Source organism: Zosterops lateralis (genome assembly GCF_965231275.1).
Source record: "Zosterops lateralis genome assembly, chromosome: 3".
Classification (NCBI taxonomy): domain Eukaryota; kingdom Metazoa; phylum Chordata; class Aves; order Passeriformes; family Zosteropidae; genus Zosterops; species Zosterops lateralis.
The window spans coordinates 88,954,237-88,976,119 of NC_139764.1; the positions used below are offsets into that span (position 1 = coordinate 88,954,237).

The 21,883-nt window shown below is 36.6% G+C and overlaps 1 protein-coding gene across 10 annotated transcripts in view; it reads left to right on the forward strand.

Moving 5' to 3' along the window:
• The window catches only part of DST (dystonin), a gene marked incomplete at its 5' end in the record, with an annotated part of 251,197 nt that overhangs the window by 152,189 nt on the left and 77,125 nt on the right, over positions 1 to 21,883 (forward strand). For all 10 annotated transcript variants that reach the window (XM_083857745.1, XM_083857739.1, XM_083857746.1 and 7 more), the window contains 14 exons: positions 1,613 to 1,846; positions 3,160 to 3,441; positions 5,151 to 5,696; positions 8,109 to 8,285; positions 10,980 to 11,103; positions 12,190 to 12,398; positions 12,663 to 12,980; positions 13,161 to 13,327; positions 13,883 to 14,039; positions 14,295 to 14,421; positions 16,891 to 16,953; positions 17,773 to 18,008; positions 19,656 to 19,785; positions 21,340 to 21,539. In XM_083857745.1, coding sequence (XP_083713871.1) covers positions 1,613 to 1,846; positions 3,160 to 3,441; positions 5,151 to 5,696; positions 8,109 to 8,285; positions 10,980 to 11,103; positions 12,190 to 12,398; positions 12,663 to 12,980; positions 13,161 to 13,327; positions 13,883 to 14,039; positions 14,295 to 14,421; positions 16,891 to 16,953; positions 17,773 to 18,008; positions 19,656 to 19,785; positions 21,340 to 21,539 — 2,970 coding nt within the window. The remainder of the gene's footprint in view (positions 1 to 1,612; positions 1,847 to 3,159; positions 3,442 to 5,150; positions 5,697 to 8,108; positions 8,286 to 10,979; positions 11,104 to 12,189; positions 12,399 to 12,662; positions 12,981 to 13,160; positions 13,328 to 13,882; positions 14,040 to 14,294; positions 14,422 to 16,890; positions 16,954 to 17,772; positions 18,009 to 19,655; positions 19,786 to 21,339; positions 21,540 to 21,883) is intronic.

Genomic DNA, 21,883 nt, shown 5'->3' on the forward strand with positions numbered 1-21,883 from the left:
CTTCTCTTGCCTGAGGCTTTCCATTGCTTCACTTCTGTTTTGTTTTGAATTCTGGTTCTTATTAGTGTTTCATGCCTTCTTTGGTGTCCTCACATAGCAAACCTCTTACAATTTGTTTGCTTTCCTTGCTCTTCAGCTGTACCCAGTCATCTGTAAGCTTTTACTCTGTCCTGATAGATATTGAGTTTATGATAGTTAAAGGACTGAAGGATTTGGTACTCCTCCTCTTCCTCCTCCTAGCACTAGTTTACTATACCGTAGAGCTCCAACTCTCTGTCAAAGGAGAAATTTCCTTATTCATCTTGCCTTGCTTTACTTATCCTTAAAGTAGAGCATCTAATTTGTCAAAGTTGTTCTTACAGTCAGTCAGTCATACAGACACTCGTGGGGTAGCTTTTAATATATCTTACCTGTCTTAAGGATTTATGGCCTAAATTCATGGGGAGTGAAGAAATTTATGGCCTTCAGTCATGGGGAGTGAAAAACTGATACAGCATGTGCCTCATTTTTTTTATTTTCATCAGCTCTTTGTGACTGCCTAGCAGACTGGTTGCCATTTTCAGAGCGGTTTCTGATTTCAAAAAGTGTGTCTTAGGAGGGAATGGGGGTTAAACCCAGTCTTTTTTAGATCAAGTCAGAGCTTTCATCCTCAGTGCACTGTTTGAAAAGGAGCACAGAGGTCTTAATCACAGGAGAAGCATTTCTTGATACAGGGTCCCCATGAAAATCTTTCTAATGCGCTTGCAGAAGTGTTAAAATGAGCTGCAGTTTTAGCTGCTATATTCTACAATTTCTGCAAAATCTGTAGTCTAGAATGAGGATCAAATGTTCTGTCTTGCATCTCAAAGATTGTTCCGCTGCATAAAATGGTGGAAAATGTCATTGTTTCAGTAACTGGGGGAATGTATTCAACAGTGTAATCATTATAGTTAAAGCTCCTCTCAGATAATTGGGAGGCTGACTAGGAGAACCACTTTGGGTAACTTAAAACTAAAGATCTGTCCTTTATGAAATTAAATGGAAGTAAACATTCTTTAGAGCCTAAAATGTTATGATTGATTGCAATAGAAGAAAAAAAAAAAAAGTATGCTGTTTCTGGCCTGAACAAACCCAAGAAATACAGGAAAACTTTCACCCAGGAAGGATGATTATAGTTTTCTGACTTTTACTCAGTCAGCTTATTTTCAGCAGCTTTCTGTTATGATAGTAATGGAATTCTTCAGGAGATTCACTTTAGTAACTGCAGTGTAGCAGATTAACCTAAGTCTTGATTTCAAAAAAAATTAAGATATATGTTCTGCATATACGGAAATGCAATATTTGAACTGTTAAACAAAGGGGAGAATGTGGCCTCAGTCTGAATAGGACTGTAAGCAAACAGATTTGCAATTAAAAAAAAAAGTTATAAAAGAAAGGTTGAACTGCAACCACATCATCAGATGTTGATGCCTTTGATTTTAATAATTGTCTGCAATTAAGTAATGTATCATGTGCAGCTAGGAAGGAACAGTGTAGTGCTTACCCCTAGAAGAGAGATAGTTCCAATAAAGTTAATTGGACAGATCTCATGAATAATTTACTTACTCTGATTTGCTTTCTTTTTTATCAAAAGGAGATACAAAAAGACATGAGAACAAGTGCCCAGACACTGGCAGAGATTGTGAAAAATACTGAAACCTTCTTGAAAGAGAATGGAGAAAAGTTGTCACAAGAAGACAAGACTATTCTGGAACAGAAACTAAATGAAGCTAAGACAAAGTGTTTGCTCCTTAGCCAGAAGGCAGAAGAGTCCAAAAAAGAACTGGATAAAGCTATGACAACAGCAATTAAGCAGGAAACAGAAAAGGTTTTTAGGCAACCGTTTTTATACCTTTATTCAAACCTTTTCCATGTCTTATGGTATTAGTCATGCAACTTGCTGTTGTGTGGTGGGTTGACCTTGTCTGGATGCCAAAAAGCCATTCCATCATTTCCTTCCTCAGCTGGACAGGGGAGAGAATATTTAATGAAAGGCTTGCTGGTTGAGAGAAGGGCAGGGAGACATCACTCAGTTGTTGTCATGGGCAGAACAGGCCTGACCTAAGGAAATTAATTTATTACCAATCAAATCAGAATAGAATAATGATAAATAAAAACTAAATCTTAAAGATAGCTTCCCTCCACATCTCCCTTGTTCCTGAACTCAGCTCTGGAGTTCTCTCACTCATTCCCACTACTGGTGCCAGGGGGATAAGGAATGTGGGTTGTAGTCAGTTCATCACATATTGTCTCTGCTGCTCATTCCTCCTCAAGGGGAGGACTCCTCACACTCTTCCTGTGCTCCAGTGTGGGGTCCCTCACACAGGAGACAGTCCTTCATGAACTTCTCCAGTGTGAGTCCATCCCAATGGCTCCAGCGTGGTCCCTTCTGTGAGGTGCAGTCCTTCAGGCACAATGTTCCAGTATGTAGAATAACCTCATAGGGTCATAAGTTGTGCTCAAGTGTGGGCTTTCCATGGAGTCACAGCTTCCTCTGGTCATCCATGTGCTCTGGAGTGAGTCTTCCCGGGGCTGCAGGTGGATCTCTGCATCCCCTGGCCCTCCATGGGCTGCAGGGGCACAGCTGCCTCACCATGGGCTGCCCCACAGGCTGCAGGGGAATCTCAGCTCTGACACCTGGAGCCCCTCCTGCCCCTCCTTCTGCTCTGATCTTGGTGTCTGCAGAGCTGTTCCTCTCAAAAATCCTCACCCCTCTCTTCAGGCTTCTGTTTTTCATGCATTTTCTTTTACCCTTTTACTACGTGATCCCAGAATTGCTACCACCACTGCTGATGGGCTTGGCCTTAGCAAGTGGTGGGGCCATCTGGAGCTGGTTTGCATTGAGGCTGTTGGACATGGAGAAAGCTGCTGGCAGCTTCTTGGAGAAGCCACCCCTGCAGCCCCCTTGATTCCAAAACCTGGCCAAGCAAACCCAATACATATTGATAAGCTGTGGAAAGGTTAATACCAAATCTCATTTGGGTAACTAATAAACCGTTGGTTTATTCTCTTATAAAATAAACAGCAACCTCTATAGTAATCAAAATTTTTCTTTGATGTTAATGTATTTTAAATGGTTTATTTGTATTTTGTAATCTCTAAAGAAGATTTCTAAATTGAAACTGTGAAATTTCAATGTAGGTTGCAGCCATAGAACAGCTGGAAGAAAGTAAAAACACAATAGAAAATCTTTTGGATTGGTTATCAAATGTGGATAAAGAAGCGGAGCATGGACGGAAGTTTAAGCAAGTGATAGAACAGAATGGAACACACTTTGAAGAAGGAGATGTGAAAGTTTTTGAAGGAGAGGAGGATGATGTCAATGGTAATCTGCTGGAAATGCAGGAAGACGTTGAAACTCGGGTGGATGGACTGGTAAAAAGCCTAGATGACAATCTGAATCAGCAGTATCAGAAAGTCAAGGTATTGTTACTGGGTTTATTCAACATTTAGGTGTATCACTCCTTATTCAACATAAGTGAACTCAATCTCCTCCTGTTGGTCATAGGCGTTGGAGCAAGCACTAGGAAGATAGTAATACACAGTGGTATGAATTTCAGTAGTTACAATGTATTGCACATTCGTCACTTTTTTGCTGTTACTATAGTGTTTTCCTGCAAAATAGAAGAAAGGACACATTCTGCAAGGTAAATGTAAAGAATCTTTGTGGTGAGTCTATTATTTTTTGTAGTGAGAAATTGATGCAGGCAAATAAAATGCAAAAAGTAGCAATATAAATTCATACCCTTTATGTGATTTTTTTGAAAAGTCTTTGTGATACCCGGATGATTCATCCCCTTTTAATCCCCTGTGAATGCTGATTGCAAATTGCTGCAAATAATAGTTTACTGAAATTATAATGTTCATTTCCTACAACTTTAACACATGGGCAAATCAGTGTTTGAAGGCTTCAGAACCATGAGTTATGTAAAATTACAGTGCAGCATTTTAAAAATAGATTTTCTTGGTAAGTTGGAAGCAGTTAGAATAATAAGAGTTTGGTTTTATGGTGTTTGCTGACTTACAGCTGAGAAACCAAGAACCTTTACGTGTGAGTTGATTGACGCCTTAAAGAAAATTATTATGCTTGTAGCTGATAGTATTTTGGATTTCCTTTTTTATTAAAAGAAACCCAAAAAGCAACCTAAACAAATAGGATTATTGGGTTTTGTATACATGATATTTTTACTTCTAGTTTTTTGACAGTTCATTTCTGCACCTAGTGCCTACAGAATAATTGACCACTGTACTTATGGAAGAAAAACATACTGCTTATTTTACATGGCTATTTTTCATGGGAGACCTTCAAGAATGAAGAATTTTTGAAAGAATGTATTTAAGATTTAATTTTCATTTGGAATATAGTACTAGTTCCTCGACTTAAATATTTTTATGGGATTGAAAAATTTGCATGTGTAGATTGTGTCCTGATTTTTAATGACAACTGGACCTGTTTTATAACTAACTATATTTGATAAGAAACATGGCTCTGGATTTTGAAAAATGAAATTTCAAAACCCAAGTAAATTTTTGTTCACTGAGTGTAAGAAGAAAGTATCTGTACTATGTTTGATGCTTGTCTGTATTGGTAGCTACAATATAAATAGTGGGACATGGAGAGTTTTGATTAGGAAAGTTGCCTACCTTTGAATGCTTTATTTTTTAAATCCCATTTTGAGACAGAGAATGAGGAAAATTTTGATTACACTAAGTACACTACCCTAAATGCTAAATAATAAGCAAACTAATTTTTTTTACAAAATATTAAAGTGATTGATAATGTCTAATTTTTCTCCAAAGAGTTGTGTTTTGGAAGTATAGGGGAAAATGTTTGTGTAATATATACATCCAGCTATTCCTGAATTGCAATGATACTTGAACATTTCTGTATGGTAATAGCTTGTACATCTGGCAAAAATAACCATTGAATGTTTTGTAAAATTTTTTAAACTGCACAGAACTAGGATGACCAAGACTCACACTTTCACTTAAATTACAGAAAAATGTAGGGTTTATAATAAAAAATATGAAAATTAGAAGAACATTTTATCATTTTGATCTTTATTTTACATGTCCTTTTCTTAGGAACCATGTGAGAAGGTGCTGGTTGTAATTTATTCTTTTATTTGTAGGCTCAACATGAGAAAATTATTTCACAGCAGCAGGCTATCATAGTAGCAACTCAGTCTGCTCAGACACTGCTTGAGAAACAAGGGCACTACCTTACCCCTGAAGAAAAAGACAAGATGCAAAGGAACATGAAGGAGCTGAAGGCTCAGTATGAGACTGCGTTGGCTGAATCAGAACGAAAAATGAAATTGACCCATTCTCTAAGGGAAGAATTGGAGAAATTTGATGCAGACTACAGTGAATTTGAAACGTGGCTGCAGCAGGCAGAACAAGAACTTGACAATTTGGAGGCAGGCGCTTCTGACTTCAGTGGTATTATGGTTAAACTAAAAAGGCAGAAGAGTTTTTCAGAAGATGTTATATCTCACAAAGGGGATTTACGCTATATTACAATTTCTGGACAAAGAGTTTTGGATGCTGCAAGGTCATGTAGCAAAAGAGATGGTGTGAAGGTTGACAAAGATGGTATTGACACTTCAGCTACATATGCTGAAGTGCAAAATAAACTGGATAAAGCTTCAGATCGCTTCAAATCTCTCTACAGTAAGGTAAGTTTTATTTATACTGAATAGGAATGACTGCTGTAATTGTCTACACTTTGTGTAGACAGGAGCTAGTTGATGAAACAAACACCATGAGAAGTTGTGTCTCAAAGTTAGATAACAGAATAAGATGCTTTTCTAGAAGATCTGCTTTAGTCAAGTGTCAGACTATTAAGGGTCTGAATGCATGATACTTTCTACTTTGTGTTATAAGAAAGAAATGAGACCAGAGTTCTTTATTGTTCTTTCCAGCCTTAAACAGCCTCTGAGGCCATTGCAGCTCAGAATGCCTTGAGTAATCTTTTAGGGTGGAAAGAAATTGTAATACTTTCAGATATATAATGTTACTATATGTTACTTGCAATATTTCCTACAGTGGTTTATTTACTTGGCTCCCTACTAATAAAATGAGTGTAAAAAGAGAGAGAGACAATGCCAAAAATAGCAGGTAAAGTTTTAATTTTAATTTGTACCCTGAAACAGTTTATCCCAATGTGACCTTTGTTGCCAGCACTAGGCATGAAAGAACTTAGTGGTTTAAGGACAGCAATTATTTTCCACTGCTCTGCCAAGTAAACGTTTTATCCTTAAGAATATCAGCTCAATGTGTAACTAATGAGTAATTAGCAGTGCAAAATCCTCCATGTACCTTAGAGAGGAAAGACAATCTAGCTCTCTGTGCTAGGTTCACATATGGAATCTTCCTGATAGAACTAGACAAACATCACCAGCTAGTCTTACATGCCAAATTTCCAGCTGTTTTCAAAAAACCAAGCGTTGTTCAATATTGATAATATTCCAGAACTGTAAATTTTTGAGATAATTATTAATTGAACCATTGAAGAGAGAGCTGCTGTCAGTAGCCTTTGACTGTGCTATTTCATATATTTCTAAGATCATATGGTCTAACTCCTTAATAGAGCTTCAGTGTCCATTGGTACAGTGTTGGTCTGAACCAGTGGCCATCTTTGTCTGGAATTTTTTCTCTCTTTAAGGTTTTCATGCTCAGAAATGTAAATTCTATAAAGACATGTATTTGCATGGTTAAAAATGCAGTGTAAAACTTGTTTTCTCAGTTTCTCAAGACAGCTGTTCATTTACAGAAGCACATTTTCCTTTTTCTGCTTAACTGGTATGAACAGGGAAGCTAAATTGAAAATTCTATTGACATGTTAGATTTCCTCCAGCTGGTTTATTGAATTACTTTAAGTGTGAATGTAAAGATTTCATAGCAAAATTTTTCAGTGAGCTTGTTTTTATGCACATAAAAATCCCATGCTGACGGCTTGATTTGTCAATTTTCCAAATTCTGTCCTTTCCATGTATACATTTAGCAGGTTTATAGTAGACATGCTTTAAATATTTGACAATAAATATGCAGAACAAAGTAGACCTTTTGTGTGTTTAAGGACAGAATTCTAAAAAGTGAGATCATCCACAATTAGTGAGATTTTCCGAGTTGTAAATGAATTGGTGGTAACCTTTTTTGCCTTTTGTAAAAGTTTCTTGCTTTAATGAATTCTTAAATTGCTTTTACTTTTATATATATATATATTTGCTCATGTGTGATACATGATTTTATAGGTTTATATGTTGAAGGAATCCTAAAGTCAGTTGTTGGTTAACTGGTTATATAAATAAGCATGTTCTATTTCTGCCCACCAGATGGAGACCAAGTACCATTGGTAAATATTAAAATACAGTATCTGGAAGATGCAGAATATAAATATTTATGTAACTGTTTATAAATATTTTGACTTGATACAATCAGACTTTGCTTGTGAAACCATCTCCAGAAAGTCTGAAAGGGTTTCACTGACTTTTTTATGTGACAATTTGCTGTAAACACTTTGGAGCATGTTAACATATAGAACTAATAGGATCCTCTTCAGATGACATTTTTAAGTGAATAAAACAAAGATTATGTACAATCCTGAACCATATCACTTTGGATTCACTATTCAGGTAAAGTAGTTATGAAAACAGTTCTCCACTGTTTGTATTTTAATGAACATACATATCTCTCCTGACTTTCTAAAAATTTCTAGCTTCCAGTGGATTTCTACTTTTCACTTGCTTTCCACATTTTTTGGTGCCAGAGTTCTGATAAAGAATCTTTATATCAGCGAATCAAAAATTATTCCTGAAGTTTTTCCTCTTCTAGTACAGCAAATAAGATTCTAGTTTCCCATCTGCATCAGTGATTTAATCCTAAATCACCCTTTAGGAGCACAAACTGGTAAGACCTGCATAGCCTGTCCAGCTGTCATGTCTTAGTTCTCCAATCAGACAGTGAAATGATGGCAGAAAAAAATGATGCAGTATTACAGGAAGGAATGTATAACTTTGAGATGCGTATGAAATGTAGCACACAGTTTAATGCCTGTGTGTTTGCTTGTTTCTTTTTTACTCTTTTAGTGTAGCATTCTTGGAAATAACCTTAAAGACCTGGTAGATAAATACCAGCATTATGAAGATGCCTCATCTGGACTTTTGTCAGGTCTCCAGGCCTCTGAAATAGCTGTGAACAAACAATTATCAGAGCCAATTGCAGTGGATCCCAAGAATCTCCAAAGACAACTTGAAGAAACTAAGGTGAAAAGCTTTAAAATGCAACAGCACTTTTGTCCTAAAAGGAACTGCTTTTTTTGTCTGAAAAACAGGATGATCTAATAAAATCCAAGTGGCCACAGGCCAAATTCTTGCTTTGCATGTAGGCATACAGCTTCTATAGTTCTGAAATTTGGCTGTCCAGAGCAATATCTGAAAAGCACTGGGTGAAAAAAAATGGGGTACCAAGATGCCAATAGGAGTGATGAAAGCAAGATTTGTTTTCTATCATAGGGTGAAATCTAGAAAGTTTTTGAACTAAGAAAGCATTTATGGTTTACTATCAGAATAAAGCTTGGATAGTGTTCCAGATAGAGAAGTCCATTTGATTGTTGTCTGTGACTCTTGATTTTTTTTCTGTTCACATTTCTGTGTTACTTCCTCATGAAAGGGATCATACCAGGTGAACAGTGTGATGTGAATAGTCTGTCTGCCTGTTTCAATTTCACCCATTGCTATATACCCTGCAGGGAGTGAATTTAACATAATTTGTGTTGCACATAAGAACAGGTTTTTGTTTTTGGTTGTTTTTTTTTTTTTTTTTTTTTTTTTTTTTTGCCACTGAGGATGTAACTTATGACTTTATGTAAATCTTAGTACAGGCAAGACAAGTTAGTGATAGAGCTTGTGAAAGTGAAACTCTGGATACCTGTATAAAGTATAGGTTTGGAGAAGGCTTTAGGAACCCAAGTATATGGTGAATTATATAAAGTTTCATAAAGTCTGTCATCTTTGAATTGACTGTTATATTTTCATAAACACATTCAATCACCTATACTATAAATAAAATGCAAGATTGTTTGGTTTTTAGTGAGCAAGACTACTGGTTAGGCATTTCCTCGCTGTTTTGTCTGTGCTTGGTGAAGTTTCAGTGCTGATCAGACGCATTTACTATTGAAAAATGATAGTCAATGGCTTTTGGAAAGTACATACTTTAACCATTTCCCTCACATCAGCCTTAGCAGTAGTTACTTTTATCTGTGGTATCTTTCAAATTAGCTGCTGGAAATGCCCAGCACTTTGGTGCATGACAGCAAAAGGAGACAAATCACAGCTGTGTTTAAGACAACAAAATTAAAAGTGTGAATTGTGAACTCCTAACAATTGAATGTTTGGGTATATTTGTGCTTCCAAGCACTAGAAGAGTAGGAATAAAACCAATTACAATTTGAAGCTTCATTTAAACTTTTTGTTCCTTATGCCAAAATGAATTATATTCTCTGTAATGCAAATTTTCATGGACGTAATACAAAAGGAGTGACTACTAGAGTTCTTTTTATGAAATGTCTTCATGGATTACTTGCCACACAAAAGAGCACACAATGACTAAGGGTTGGGAAGAAGGGAGAGGGTACAAAATGTCAAAAGATTCAAAGGAAGAGAAAAAAACAGGAGGCTGAAGAAAGCAAGCCAATTAATGAAAGCAAAACAAAGAGTATTTTGAGGAAGTCAGGTGTTGCAAGTTAAAGCTGTCCCTTGTAGCCAACACATGCAGTTGATAATCCAGCTAGACGCAGACCTTGGCATCATGGTGAGGTCTAATCTTTTTATGGGGATTAACTGTTCTTCAGAATATTCTTCACTGCCTCTGGCATCAGCTTGCTTGCCTTCTGTTAGCATACAAGGTTTTGTGGTGCATTTTTTTTTTTTTTTTTTTTTTTTTTTTTTTTTTTTTTTTTTTTTTTTTTTTTTTCCCTTTCTTTCTGCACAAGTTCTAGCCTAAGCCTCTTCAGTTCTCTCAGAGACTCATTGTGTCAAATGTGTCAGTAAGATGATGTGCTATGCTCTGGGACACTCTTAAGCTCTGGGTACCAGTGCTGAATGCCCTGACAAGGCTTCTTCGTGCTGGCAGGGCTCATAGGATTACATTTTGATTCATGTATTCATTGAGTATCAATGAATATCAAAAAGCAAATGAGATATCCCTTGATTTTGGACTTCTTTAAGCTCCAAGTGAATCAAAGCAAACACTAGCACAGAGGTTTGAAATAATTTAGAAATAAATAAAATAAATTTAAAATTATTTACCCTAAAGTACTCTTACACACTAGAGAGATAAAGCCACTAAATGTTGATTCAGCCTTACTGTCTTTGTTGACTCTGGAGAAAATCATGGCTGGGCTAGTCTCTGGACATGTGTTCCTTGGTTAGAGGAACAAACCTAGGCAAAATTCAGCCACACTGCTTTGGGGGTTCCGGACTGTTAAGGCAATAATCTCGTTTCAAGCTATTCATGTTTGTGCTACAATATCAGCCTGAACCTTTGTTGATACCAGTACTGGTGAATGTGTAACTGCTGCTGTTGCTTGTATACTTTTCCCTCTGAATTGTTCTTAGATGCCGAGTTGAAAAAATGTGTTTATAATAGTCTGTACAAAGGGTCTTTAGAAACAGTTAATCAAAAGACACATTTGAAATTGCATGCAAGAAGTAAGTTGGGTCAGACTTTACCTTATGTTTTATTCAAAAATGAAGTAAAAAAAAAGGTGGTGAATGAACTAAAACAAGGGCCAGAAGGTTAACAGCAGCCATAACCACTGGTCAAGATTTTTCTTAAGGAGAGGTCACAAATTGAGTTAGTTTATTCCCTGCACTAAGTTTAAGTATGTATCTCAAGTCTTGCTTATGTAAATATCAACTGTACTGAAAAGCATAACTGATAATAGTGGAATTTTACAGGTTCTTCAGGGACAAGTGTCTAACCATCAAATTGCTGTAGAAAAACTGAAAAAAGCTGCTGAAGTGTTATTGGACACAAGGGGAGAGTTGACACCAGACAAAGATGAAATTCAGAAAACACTGGGTAAAATATTTGCTTTTCTTAATATCTCTTTTTATCACTTGTGTCTGCATGCAGGTTCTGGAAGATAAAAATTACAGAGCTTCCACATTCTGATATCACTGTTCAAGTACATGTTTTCTTGAGTCATAAGTCATTACAACACAGTAGTTTAATTGTTGGTCTCTCTCCTACATGGATCCCTTATGATTTTTGCTGCCATTTCATTTTTTTCTTTTTACAGAAATAGGGATTCCTGAGCAGAGGTAGTGATTTGCTGAGAGTCATAAATTCTCCAGAGAAATATGACTCCAAGGAACCTGTTTACAAGCAGTAATTTGAAGTTTGCTTAGCTAAGGAATTAACTTCCTTCTAACTTTAAGAAACTGTCTATGAAGGAGTTGACTTCGGCAGGCTGCCTGATGCCCACCCAACTTCTCTCTCTCTCCACTTGCTCAAGTGGACGGGGTAAAAATTAACACCACCAAAACCTTACCATTTACACCTAATACTCTTTCCTATCAATTGTGAAAATAGCACAGCATGACATTCACCACTTTCTGAAGTTTGAAGATGCTCTCTGTGCATCATACAACTATCTTTTCATGGAATCCCATAAATAACTTGCAGAACAACAAAATAAAACAACCATGGCTTCACTCTTTGGAGCTGGAGATAAAACTCTATGGGAGGCACATGGAGGTTGTAACTTTCAGAGAATTATTTTGAAAGTGCTAGATGTCTAACGAAGAACCTCTCAGATCTCACAATAACATGAGACACATAATTGTAGAAGAGCTGTCTTAATACTCTGCTGTTTTATTTCTTGGGAACTGTCAACAGCTGTCTTAAGCTAGAGCTACATGGAAACCAGTTTCTAACACTAGGCACTACAGCTTTATGCTGCTCCCTCGTTTCCCTTGTCCAGTGTGTTTCTTGACTGTTTGAAGTTGTTGGTGTTTGCCTCCATGTTTTTATTGACTATAACTGACTTTTTTTTTCTTCATTCTAACGTAGCAATTTTTGACTCAACTGGTGAGTGCTGGTGAAGTAAGCTAAAAGCTTAGTTTGGCTAGAGGAAAAAATTGAAATATATCTTCTCTTTATCAGATGATATTGTGGAAAGATATGACAATTTATCCAAATCTGTGAATGAAAGGAATGAGAAGCTTCAAGTAACTCTGACACGATCCCTAAGTGTGCAGGATGGTTTGGATGAAATGCTGGATTGGATGGAAGGAGTTGAAAAGAGCCTTAAAGAACAAGACCAAGTGCCTTTGAATTCTGCTGCTATTCAGGACATTATCAGTAAAAGCATTGTAAGTAGCATTCTTTGAAAAGACAAGCATTTGTTTGATAATTCAGATTTAAAGAAAGAATTAAAATCTTAGGTTGGCACATTTTATGGCTTCAAATACTAAAGAAGACTGTTGTGTGAAGTGAAACTGCTGATCAAGATTTTGTAGCTGAAATAGATTACACTGATGGTCTAGCTGTAGTGATTTGTTGCTTTATGTGGTAGATGAATTTCACTTCTTAAAATTTAGTTGCAAGTAAGACAAAGTAGTTGTTGTATGTTTCAGATGCTAGAACAAGACATTGCGGGTCGCCAAAGCAGTATAAACACTATGAATGAAAAAGTGAAGAAGTTCATGGAAACAGCAGATCCATCCACTGCATCCACACTGCAAGCTAAAATGAGTGAACTTGCAGGACGATTTTCTGCAGCAAGTAACAAGCATAGAGAGAAGCTTATGAAAATGGAGGAATTGAAGACTAAGGTGGAGTTATTTGAAAGTCTGTCAACAAAACTTCAGTCATTTCTAGATGAGAAGAACCAGGCACTAAGTGAGACAGAGGCACCAAGAAAGGATGTTAGTGAAGTGTCTCAATACATGCAGGTACAGTAGCATTCAATTTTTATGTGTTGTGTGTTTTTAGTCTAACTCATCTGACTGATTAAATGAGACACAAGGTATGTTTTTTGTTTCCCAGCATTGGCTCATTAGCTAAAATCAAGTGTTTAATTTTGAACAATTGATTGTAAAATCTAATATGAAGAATGTAATCCTATTTTGCAGGAAGCTAGTGTAGAATTGGCACAACACAAGAAGGATCTGGAAGTTTTGAAGCAGCTCCTTGAAGAACTTTCATTCCATGCTCTTCCTGGAGATAAAGCATTGGTATTAGAAAAAGTAAATGCTTTGTCAAAAAAATTCAAAGAGGTAGAGGAGACAATAAAAGAAAAGTAAGTCAAATAATCAAAGTGTTTCCACTTTGGCTAATAACACAGTGTGAATGTTGCGATTACTGCTATCCTTTTGTATGCAGTCTCAAGATATTGCAGTTGACCAGATTAAGTAAGGGGTTTTTTATTGGAAAGAAAAGATTCTATTTGAAAATGCCTCTGTAGTTAGTCTGTCTGGCCCAAGACCTCTAAAATGGGCCACAAAGATAAGTAATTTTTCAAATTTTGTGGCATTCACAGGATTCTTGGCAATTTTAAGAAGACTTAACTACTACTTAACTCCCTACTTCTCCCCCAGTGTGACAGAACATAAACTGATGCTTCTGTATATTGCTTTAGAGTAGTATTTGGCATCAGACTGCAAAGGAAAACTGGAGAAACTGTAAGAGATTCCATAGAAGTTACCTTTGCAGTATGGTTTTGCATATTCTGCTTATATCCATAAAATTTGCTTTTTAACACTTTGAATTTAGGAATAATAATACCAGATTAATAACATTTGTTGATTTAATTATTAGAAGGAATACTGTTATTCCTTTGTCTTTAATTATCTAGAGAAGAAGATGTATCATCTTGTCAGAAACAAATGGATTCTTTTGAGCTCCTTGTAGAATCATTGAAGAAATGGATAAAAGAGACAACAGAACGAATTCCAGCAGCACAGCCCTCTCTGAATACAGAGGAGTTAAAGAAACCTTTGGAAGATACTTTGGTAAGCCTTTGCAGGAGAAATGAAATCTGGCTGAAGGAAATAAGGCATCTATTACTAATATTGAAATACAAATTTAAGGTGTAAGCAGACAGAGTAATTGGGACTAGGGGGCTTGAAGTCTGCATTTACATTCCCATTTGTTTTGTATGTTTTGCAAAAGATTCCCAAGCAGCAAAGTTGTTCCTTTCTGTACACTAATTCTCTTAAGTTTGAAGTCAGTTTTGTAATGAACAAATTACTGTCTTTCTTAACCAGAATTTAAAAGATGAATGGACATTAAAGGCACCCGAACTGCAAAAAATGAATAGCAGAGGAACTTTGCTGTGTAACTTAATCACTGCTGTGACTTCTCCTGCAAAACTGAGAGCTGTTGCCAAATCAGGTATGCTTTTGTATAACCAGGCTGCCTAACATTCCAAGAATTTTTAAAACCTTCAAGACAAAAATTAAGATTGCTTCACCCTTGGATTAGCATTCTGAGTATTATGGCTTGTGAGAAAACATTTAGCTGTGTCTCTTCTGACCATTGTTTGCTGTGATTGTATTTAAACTCTCTAGTTGCTTTAGTAATTCAGCACGCATTCTCATTATTTTACTCTGCCAAAATAATCTAAAAGTGTGCTGATATAAAAGTTTAACATGTCCTAGAGCTGTTACGTAATTCCCAGATAGTGAATAAAATGACGGTATCACAATTGCCTTCATATCATCCCAGAAAGCTTCTGGGAGAACGAGAAACTGACTTAATCTGATCTGTGTTCAGTGCCTCACATATCCATCAAGTCTGCAAGCAGGAGAAGTATAAACCTTGTTTTGCCTGCACAGAGGTACCTATTAAATAGGTATTAAATAGACAAAAGGCTATTCTGTGACACCAAGGAAACAAAGGTTTGCGGAGTCGCGGAGTTTTCGTTAGAAGGGCAATGAGGAGATGGTTTATACAAAAAATGAGCTTAGGTAAACGTACTCATCCTAATATGATATCATAATTAGTTATAGTCAGTCTTTTAGCTAAAACCATAGCACAGAAGGGAATCAACTTTGTATCTCAGTGTGATTTTCCTGGGCCGAAATGTGTTTTCTGTCTAGACCTTCAGCTAAATTCTACTGGTAATCATAATGTAAAGATAGCAAGTCTATTTCCATGTTTTTTTTACTCTAGTGCTAAATATTAATTTGTTTTATAGAAACCAGTAATTCTGCCAAGTATCATTCCAGACATAGTTTAAGGACATTGGGTGTTTTAATGGCAATAAGCACATTTTCAGTCAATTCTTGAACTGACTAGGTCTGGAAATAAATTCAAATGTGTTGGTCTTCATTGGTCATCTGCAAATGACTGAGAGGTTGGGGACTGACAGAGTATACCTATTGGGCAAAAGTAGAACACTTTCTTAAATCTCTTTGTAATAGCTGTCCCTGGTTTTGGAGTTTTTTTGAACTTTAAATAAAAATCTTTCAAAGAACGTATTGGAATCTTCCATGATCTATTTGGGCTCATTCCTCTGCCTCTTTTCTACTCCTATGCATCCAGATAGAAAAAAACAGTTAAATAGCTCTCACATAAGAACAGCTATAATCCTCCAGATCAGAACATTTGCTCTCCTTAACAAGAGCTGTACTGCGTATCACTTTATCACAGTTATAAATACCAGAGTCCAGCTAAAAGAGTGTGAAGATCTACAGGACTCTGGCTGGAGCCTGTGACTTCTCTTATCTGGTTTCTTTTCTCTTGCCATCCTCCAGCTGCCACTAATGTAGTCCTCACTGTCCAGCTGGTACTGGGGGTTTGATGCGTAGCCTTTGCCAAGGCAACCATTAATCTTCCTCTGTTAATTGCTCTTCTGGGAATACATATGTACAGGAGAGGAGAAAGTGATTCTCCTTGCAGTTCTCTGCAGCGTGATCATATGGTCCTGCTCTTTGGTCTGACTCCATTTTACAGAGCCCATTAGCTCTGGTTTTAGAGGCTCTGATATTATGGTTCATTAGTAGGGCTGCCTAAGGTGAGTGGCTGCCTCCAAGTGACAGTAAGAACTTCAGGTGTAAGAGTGCTGCATTGTAGTTCCTGTCAGGGAGCACATGTTTGAGTCTTGCTTATGACAAGATAGGGAGGGATTAATCCAGTTGGTTTTGGGAGTTTTCTGTGCGGAGTTACAATGCACATAAACCATAGAATCTTTTTAAGAAAAGACCCTTAAGGTCATGAGGTGTAAACATTAACTTAGCACTGCCAAGTCCACCACGAAACTACGTCCCCAAGTGGCACACTTACATGTTTCTAAAATACCTCCAGGAACGGTATCTCAACCATTTCCCTGGTGGGTAAAGGTGCCCTAAGTAAGCAGTGCCTTTGGTTGTGGTGTCTGCAATAAGCACTCTGGGCCTCTTTGCTGTTTAACATTTAGCGCTCTCCTCAGTCACAGCATTAGCCAGCTTGTCCACTCCCAGGCTATACCCATCACAGCTGGGTAGAACTATGTTCTCAGTAGGGAACAGGGTCCTTTGGGGAAAAGGAAGTGGTGTTAGCAGTCTGGATGTGAATAGGCCTCATTGCTAGAGCATAAACCTTTGGCCCTGGTCATTTGTTTAGTACAGAATTGTGAGCAGTAGCACTGCTGTTACATCATACATATGTGCACCCTTGTAAGTGCATGCATGTACACCCCACCCACTATGCACATGCTCTGCCCATGTGATACCACTTATGGTACTGGCTGGCTGGGGCTTCGTTCTTGACGTTGTGATGACAGCTATGGATCATGCTTTTTTTGAAGAAGAAATGAAGTGCTGGGGTTTTGGTGCAAAAAGACTCAGATAAGCAAGAGGCTTCATCTCTTTTGATCCACAGGTGGCACAATTTTAAATGGTGAAGGAGGAGCTCCAGGAACTCAGGATTTCTTGAAAAATAAAGGTCAGTAAAAATTTCAGCATGTGATAAAGAAATGTTGCTTGCCAATTACTGTTAAATATGGAAGTATTTTTTAAATGTTGCGTGTAAATCTGCTTGTAGCAGTCATTATTAGACTGAAATTTCACATCACCATCACATAAGACAACTACATTGACTAGGGCATGATATTATAAGTAATTGTAACAATACCTATCTCATTATTTTCTTTGAAGACCAACCAAATCTGGCCTTGTTTTCTGAATCAATATATACTTTTATAAATGTATATAGGGATAGCTATATTAATATAAGACATAACTTCTGAGAAATACCTTTCTATGGGGATTGAAACTTCAACACCCATCAGCATTCACAACATATGTATACACAAATATATGTATTCAAAGACACCCATTTTGTATACATTTGTGTCACTGTGACCAACTCTTTCATAGAAACAAAGGAAATTTTATACAAGGACTTTATAGTAGCTGAACTGTACCCTAGTATATTCAACTTTTGATCATGGAATTGTTACTTAAAATACTAAAACAGCAATGGGTAAAAAGATTGAAACATGCCTGTGCAGTTGTATGTATTGAAATAATGATTTCTGTGAAATAAGTTTTTGCAAATAGGAACTTAGATTAGCTCATTCAGATGTACTGTTCCCACATTTAGAGTGGATTGGAAATAACTTTAACACATTCAGTGATTTCTTATTTGGGGGACTATTAGCTACTGTAACTCAGAGTACTGTTCAATACTGTTTCAGTACATTCAGTATTGTTTCAAGGGCTTGTAACTTCTAACACAGTCTTCTTGCACCTCTCTTCACAGAACTGACTTCTGTTCAACAAGCTATGTCTAATGTAAATCACAGCTATGAAGATCTGGGAGTTTTATTGAATGAAAAGATTTCAGAACTAGAAAGTATGCTTTCAAAAATGCAAAATATTCAGGAAGAATCAGCCTCAATGATGAATTGGTTGCAAAAAATGGACAAAACTGCATCAGACTGGGAAGCTGCTCCAACAGATAGTGAAGCGGTTAAAGCCCAAGTTGAGCAACATAAGGTACTTTGTGCCTTTAAACAAATACTCTTTCTTGTAGTTATTAGGCAGATGCTATGAAATAACTGATATCTCAGCCTGGCTTAATGCTGCAGAGAGTATTTAAATGATCCTACTAAGCATATTAGTCAGGCTTATAGCAAATCTGGCAAACTGTGTCAGTGGAGTAAAGGAGCACTGTCTCAGAGAGAATGAGTTTTGCAGGTCAGAAAATAATAATTTCAGTGGACAGTTTGAAAAGGTGAGGCTATACTGATTATGCAATAAACTTTTTTGATCTTAGTGTTTTGGAGGCCTATATTAAATTACTTGTAATATCTGAAGGGCTGTATCTGTCCAAAAGCTGTTTCTGCAGCTGCTGGCTCACTGATGCTCCACAGACCTCCCAGTCTCTGCAGCTGCAGTGGCTTATGTCTCTTCCAAGGCACTGTTTCTCTTCAGCAGCCCTGTCATGCTTGTTAAGTTATATAGCTGCACAACAGCCTCTTTCCCCCTTTATTATTGATAGGAGAAAACCACTGAATCAGCAGTAAGCTTCTGTCCTGTTTCAGCATTGGAGACATATGCTTCCCTAGCAGTGAAGGACAATATTTACACATGTAAGGTTCATCTATAAAGGGAAATGTAATGGATACGGAAAATTCTTTTCTTGCTTGTGATTGTATATAAACAAAGACAATTAGATTTAACTGAGTTTCTTTTATATTTAGCGGGTCACCCTTAAAAATTAATCTGACCAGCTACCAGCTTCCTCAGAGTTGGATAACATTCAATCCTAAAATTCACACTAAGTGTGAAAGAAAATCAGCTCTTTTTTCTTAACAGAGAATGTGCAAAGCTATCATGATCATCTAACCTGCAGTGTAGTAGAATAGAAAAGTGTTCGCAAATAGTTGGAAAACTGAGCGAGTGCTCAGGCAAGAGTCATCTGATGCATTGGACCTTTTACTAGAAATTCTAAATCAAGTACAGTTTGTTTATTTTTGGGGATTTTGTATAATTAAAAAGCAACTCCATGAGGCAAGCTTTGTTACTTTAGAACATTCATATAAGAGCCCTTTGCCAGGTATATAAGAAACATCCACTTCTGTCTGCATGAACAGCATTAATTAGGATTTGCTGGAGTATCCCAGTCTTCTATTAGGTTTACAATTAAAACTCTGATTGTCTTTAAACTATGGGTTATGGAAATCTACACTCAATAGTCTGTCTGTGATAGCAGGACTTGCACTGAGGTAAATGAGGCCACACCACACTTCTCTCTGTCAGAGCTAGCTGGCTTATTTCTGCTGTGAGCTGTACTTTGCATTAGTCAGTTTGTTTTCTGTATACAAATAGATTCCAAGTATATGTGAATATGATGGGACCTAATGAATCCTATTTATCTGAATTCTTCTAGTTCTGTCACTTGTCCAAATTAAGCAATAATTATTAATATAGTTTATATCCGTCAGGTTCTCTCTTCCAAAAAAATTGACTAGCAACCTATGTCATTATAATGTGTTTTGAGATTCATAGCAGAAAAGTAGTATTTACAGACTAGATATTTATTTTTTTATCTTCATGTTTGGCACCTCAGTATTATGGACTGCAAACTTTACCATTCTTCTTTAGTCTCTTATTTATTTATTTTATCACCTAAATTTTCAGCTTTTTGAAACTGAATTAAAGCAAAGTGCAAATAAAGTGCAAGAACTAAAGGACAAAGTTACAGAGCTGTTGGAGAAGAACCCTGACTCTCCTGAGGCACCTAAGTGGAGACAAACGTTGGAGAAAATAGGTACTTCAATAAAGCTATATTATAGCTCAGACAGAGCTATATTTGGAAGTTGTTTTATTATGAGTTTTTTAATTTATTAGCAATAACAAGTATTTCTAATACCTTGTTTTCTCTTACCTTTTAAATTCTGTGGAAATAACTTCATTTGTAAGCATGTAGATCTGAAGTAATTCCAGTGATGTCCATGGGCTTTGAATTTGTATTATTGGACAGACTATAGCTTGACTCCCTGTTTTAAAGGCTTTATCTTTTTCAAATTGTACGCAGCTAAAACTTGACTGCCCAGTTACAAGCAACATAAGCATTATGCTCTTTTTACAAAATATAACAAATTAAGGTGATTCTAATTTCATCTGGAGAATGGTTTGAGTTGTAGGTAGCGCTCTTCTGCATGTACTTTCCCCATGAAGTGGTGGCTTTTGGCATTTTGTGGGTTTGGTTGTTTTATTTTTTTTCTGTTTTCTAAAACTGTATAAATTTTGCTGAAAAAATTTTTAAAAGGCAATAAATAAAGAAAATTACCATGTTTGGTCAATAGATTTTGAGATATTGCAGCACAAAATTGTCATGAGCTTTTAAAAATTCTTTTTATGTTAGTTATATTTTAAATAAATTATAGGTCAATAGCATTGAATGTCAATCGTGTTTCATAATGATAGGCATTTCCATTGCTACACCAACAGTAATTTTGAAGCTGAGAATTTTTCCAGTCTTTCCTGCTTGTAAATGAAACTTTGAAACGTTTAAGTAGCAGGTAAGGGGAATAATACAGAATAGAGGACTGGGAAGCAGCAAAAGGAACTGTAAAAACAGGAATGAAAATCAGGGATAAGGAGAGTTAGGAAAATACCAGAGCTGACTGAGCAAGCACTGACAGTATCACTGAGGGGAAGGAGGAAGTTGCAAGACTAAGACTCAAAGGCTGCTCTGGAAGCTATTTGCCATAGTGGAAAAGACTGGTGAGGTGTGAACCTAAGTTCACACAGTGCTTTTGAAATACCTATATGCAGAAGTATTCTCATTGCCCATCATTAGGTACCTGGTTTAAATGTTTTAGATGAGTGGTTTTAAATGAATGATACAGACATTTGAAAGAGTTAGGCTTTTTTCAGAGGGCTGTTCAGAGCTGAAGCCTAACTTTGGGCTTCTGATCACCCTTGAAAACTTATGGGGCTTTATTACTGAATAAGCAGAGGAAGATTTGGGTATCTAAATCAGGCACCTAAGTTATAACTGAGTAGAACCCTTTGCCTTCTATATCATTTGAGACCAAAGCCTAAATTTGGGTGTATTTCATTCAGTAATATTCCAATATAATTTTATTACATATCGAATATTCATTGCTCTAAAAATTCCACACATGGCTGACTGTCATCCAAGTGTATGTGGGTTGACTTTTAAAAGATGTTATTTGCAGAGTCACTGTAATAAGGCACCTGGAGTTAATCAGCATGAAACCTTATGAGAGAGCTCTGTTTATGTTTCATATACTCTGCTGTCTCATGATCCATCCCCTAGAACATGCATGCAATATGTTAACGTTATCATTGTTAGATTCCAAATGGAAAGAACTCAATCAAGTTACATCTGAGAGACAACAAAAACTGGAGGAGTCTTCAAATTACCTGATCCAGTTCCAGACAGCAGAAGCTCAGCTGAAGCACTGGCTTGTAGAAAAGGAGCTAATGGTCAGTGTGCTGGGACCATTATCAATTGATCCTAATATGCTGAATACACAAAAGCAACAGGTTCAGGTGAGTAGTGCCAACACACATTATTGATTTAAGTTTCTTCTACCTTTCTGTTATTAACAAAGTACTATTTTGCATCTAGAGCAGAGCATGGTTAAAGGAAAGGAAAGAAGACACTACTTGAAACTAAACAACACTGATTTTGCTTGGTGTGGTTACTTAATTACTGTAGTATTAACAGAATTCATTGTTTACTTGTTTCTCCTGGTTGCATTTCTATTAGATGATGTGTAAAGTCATCTAATTTTTTTTTCTGTTTCTTTGATGTAAATACTTGGAAACAACACAGTTTATGTAGAAGGCACATTTATTTCACTGGCTTTTTAAACTTGGATACACTTAATAAT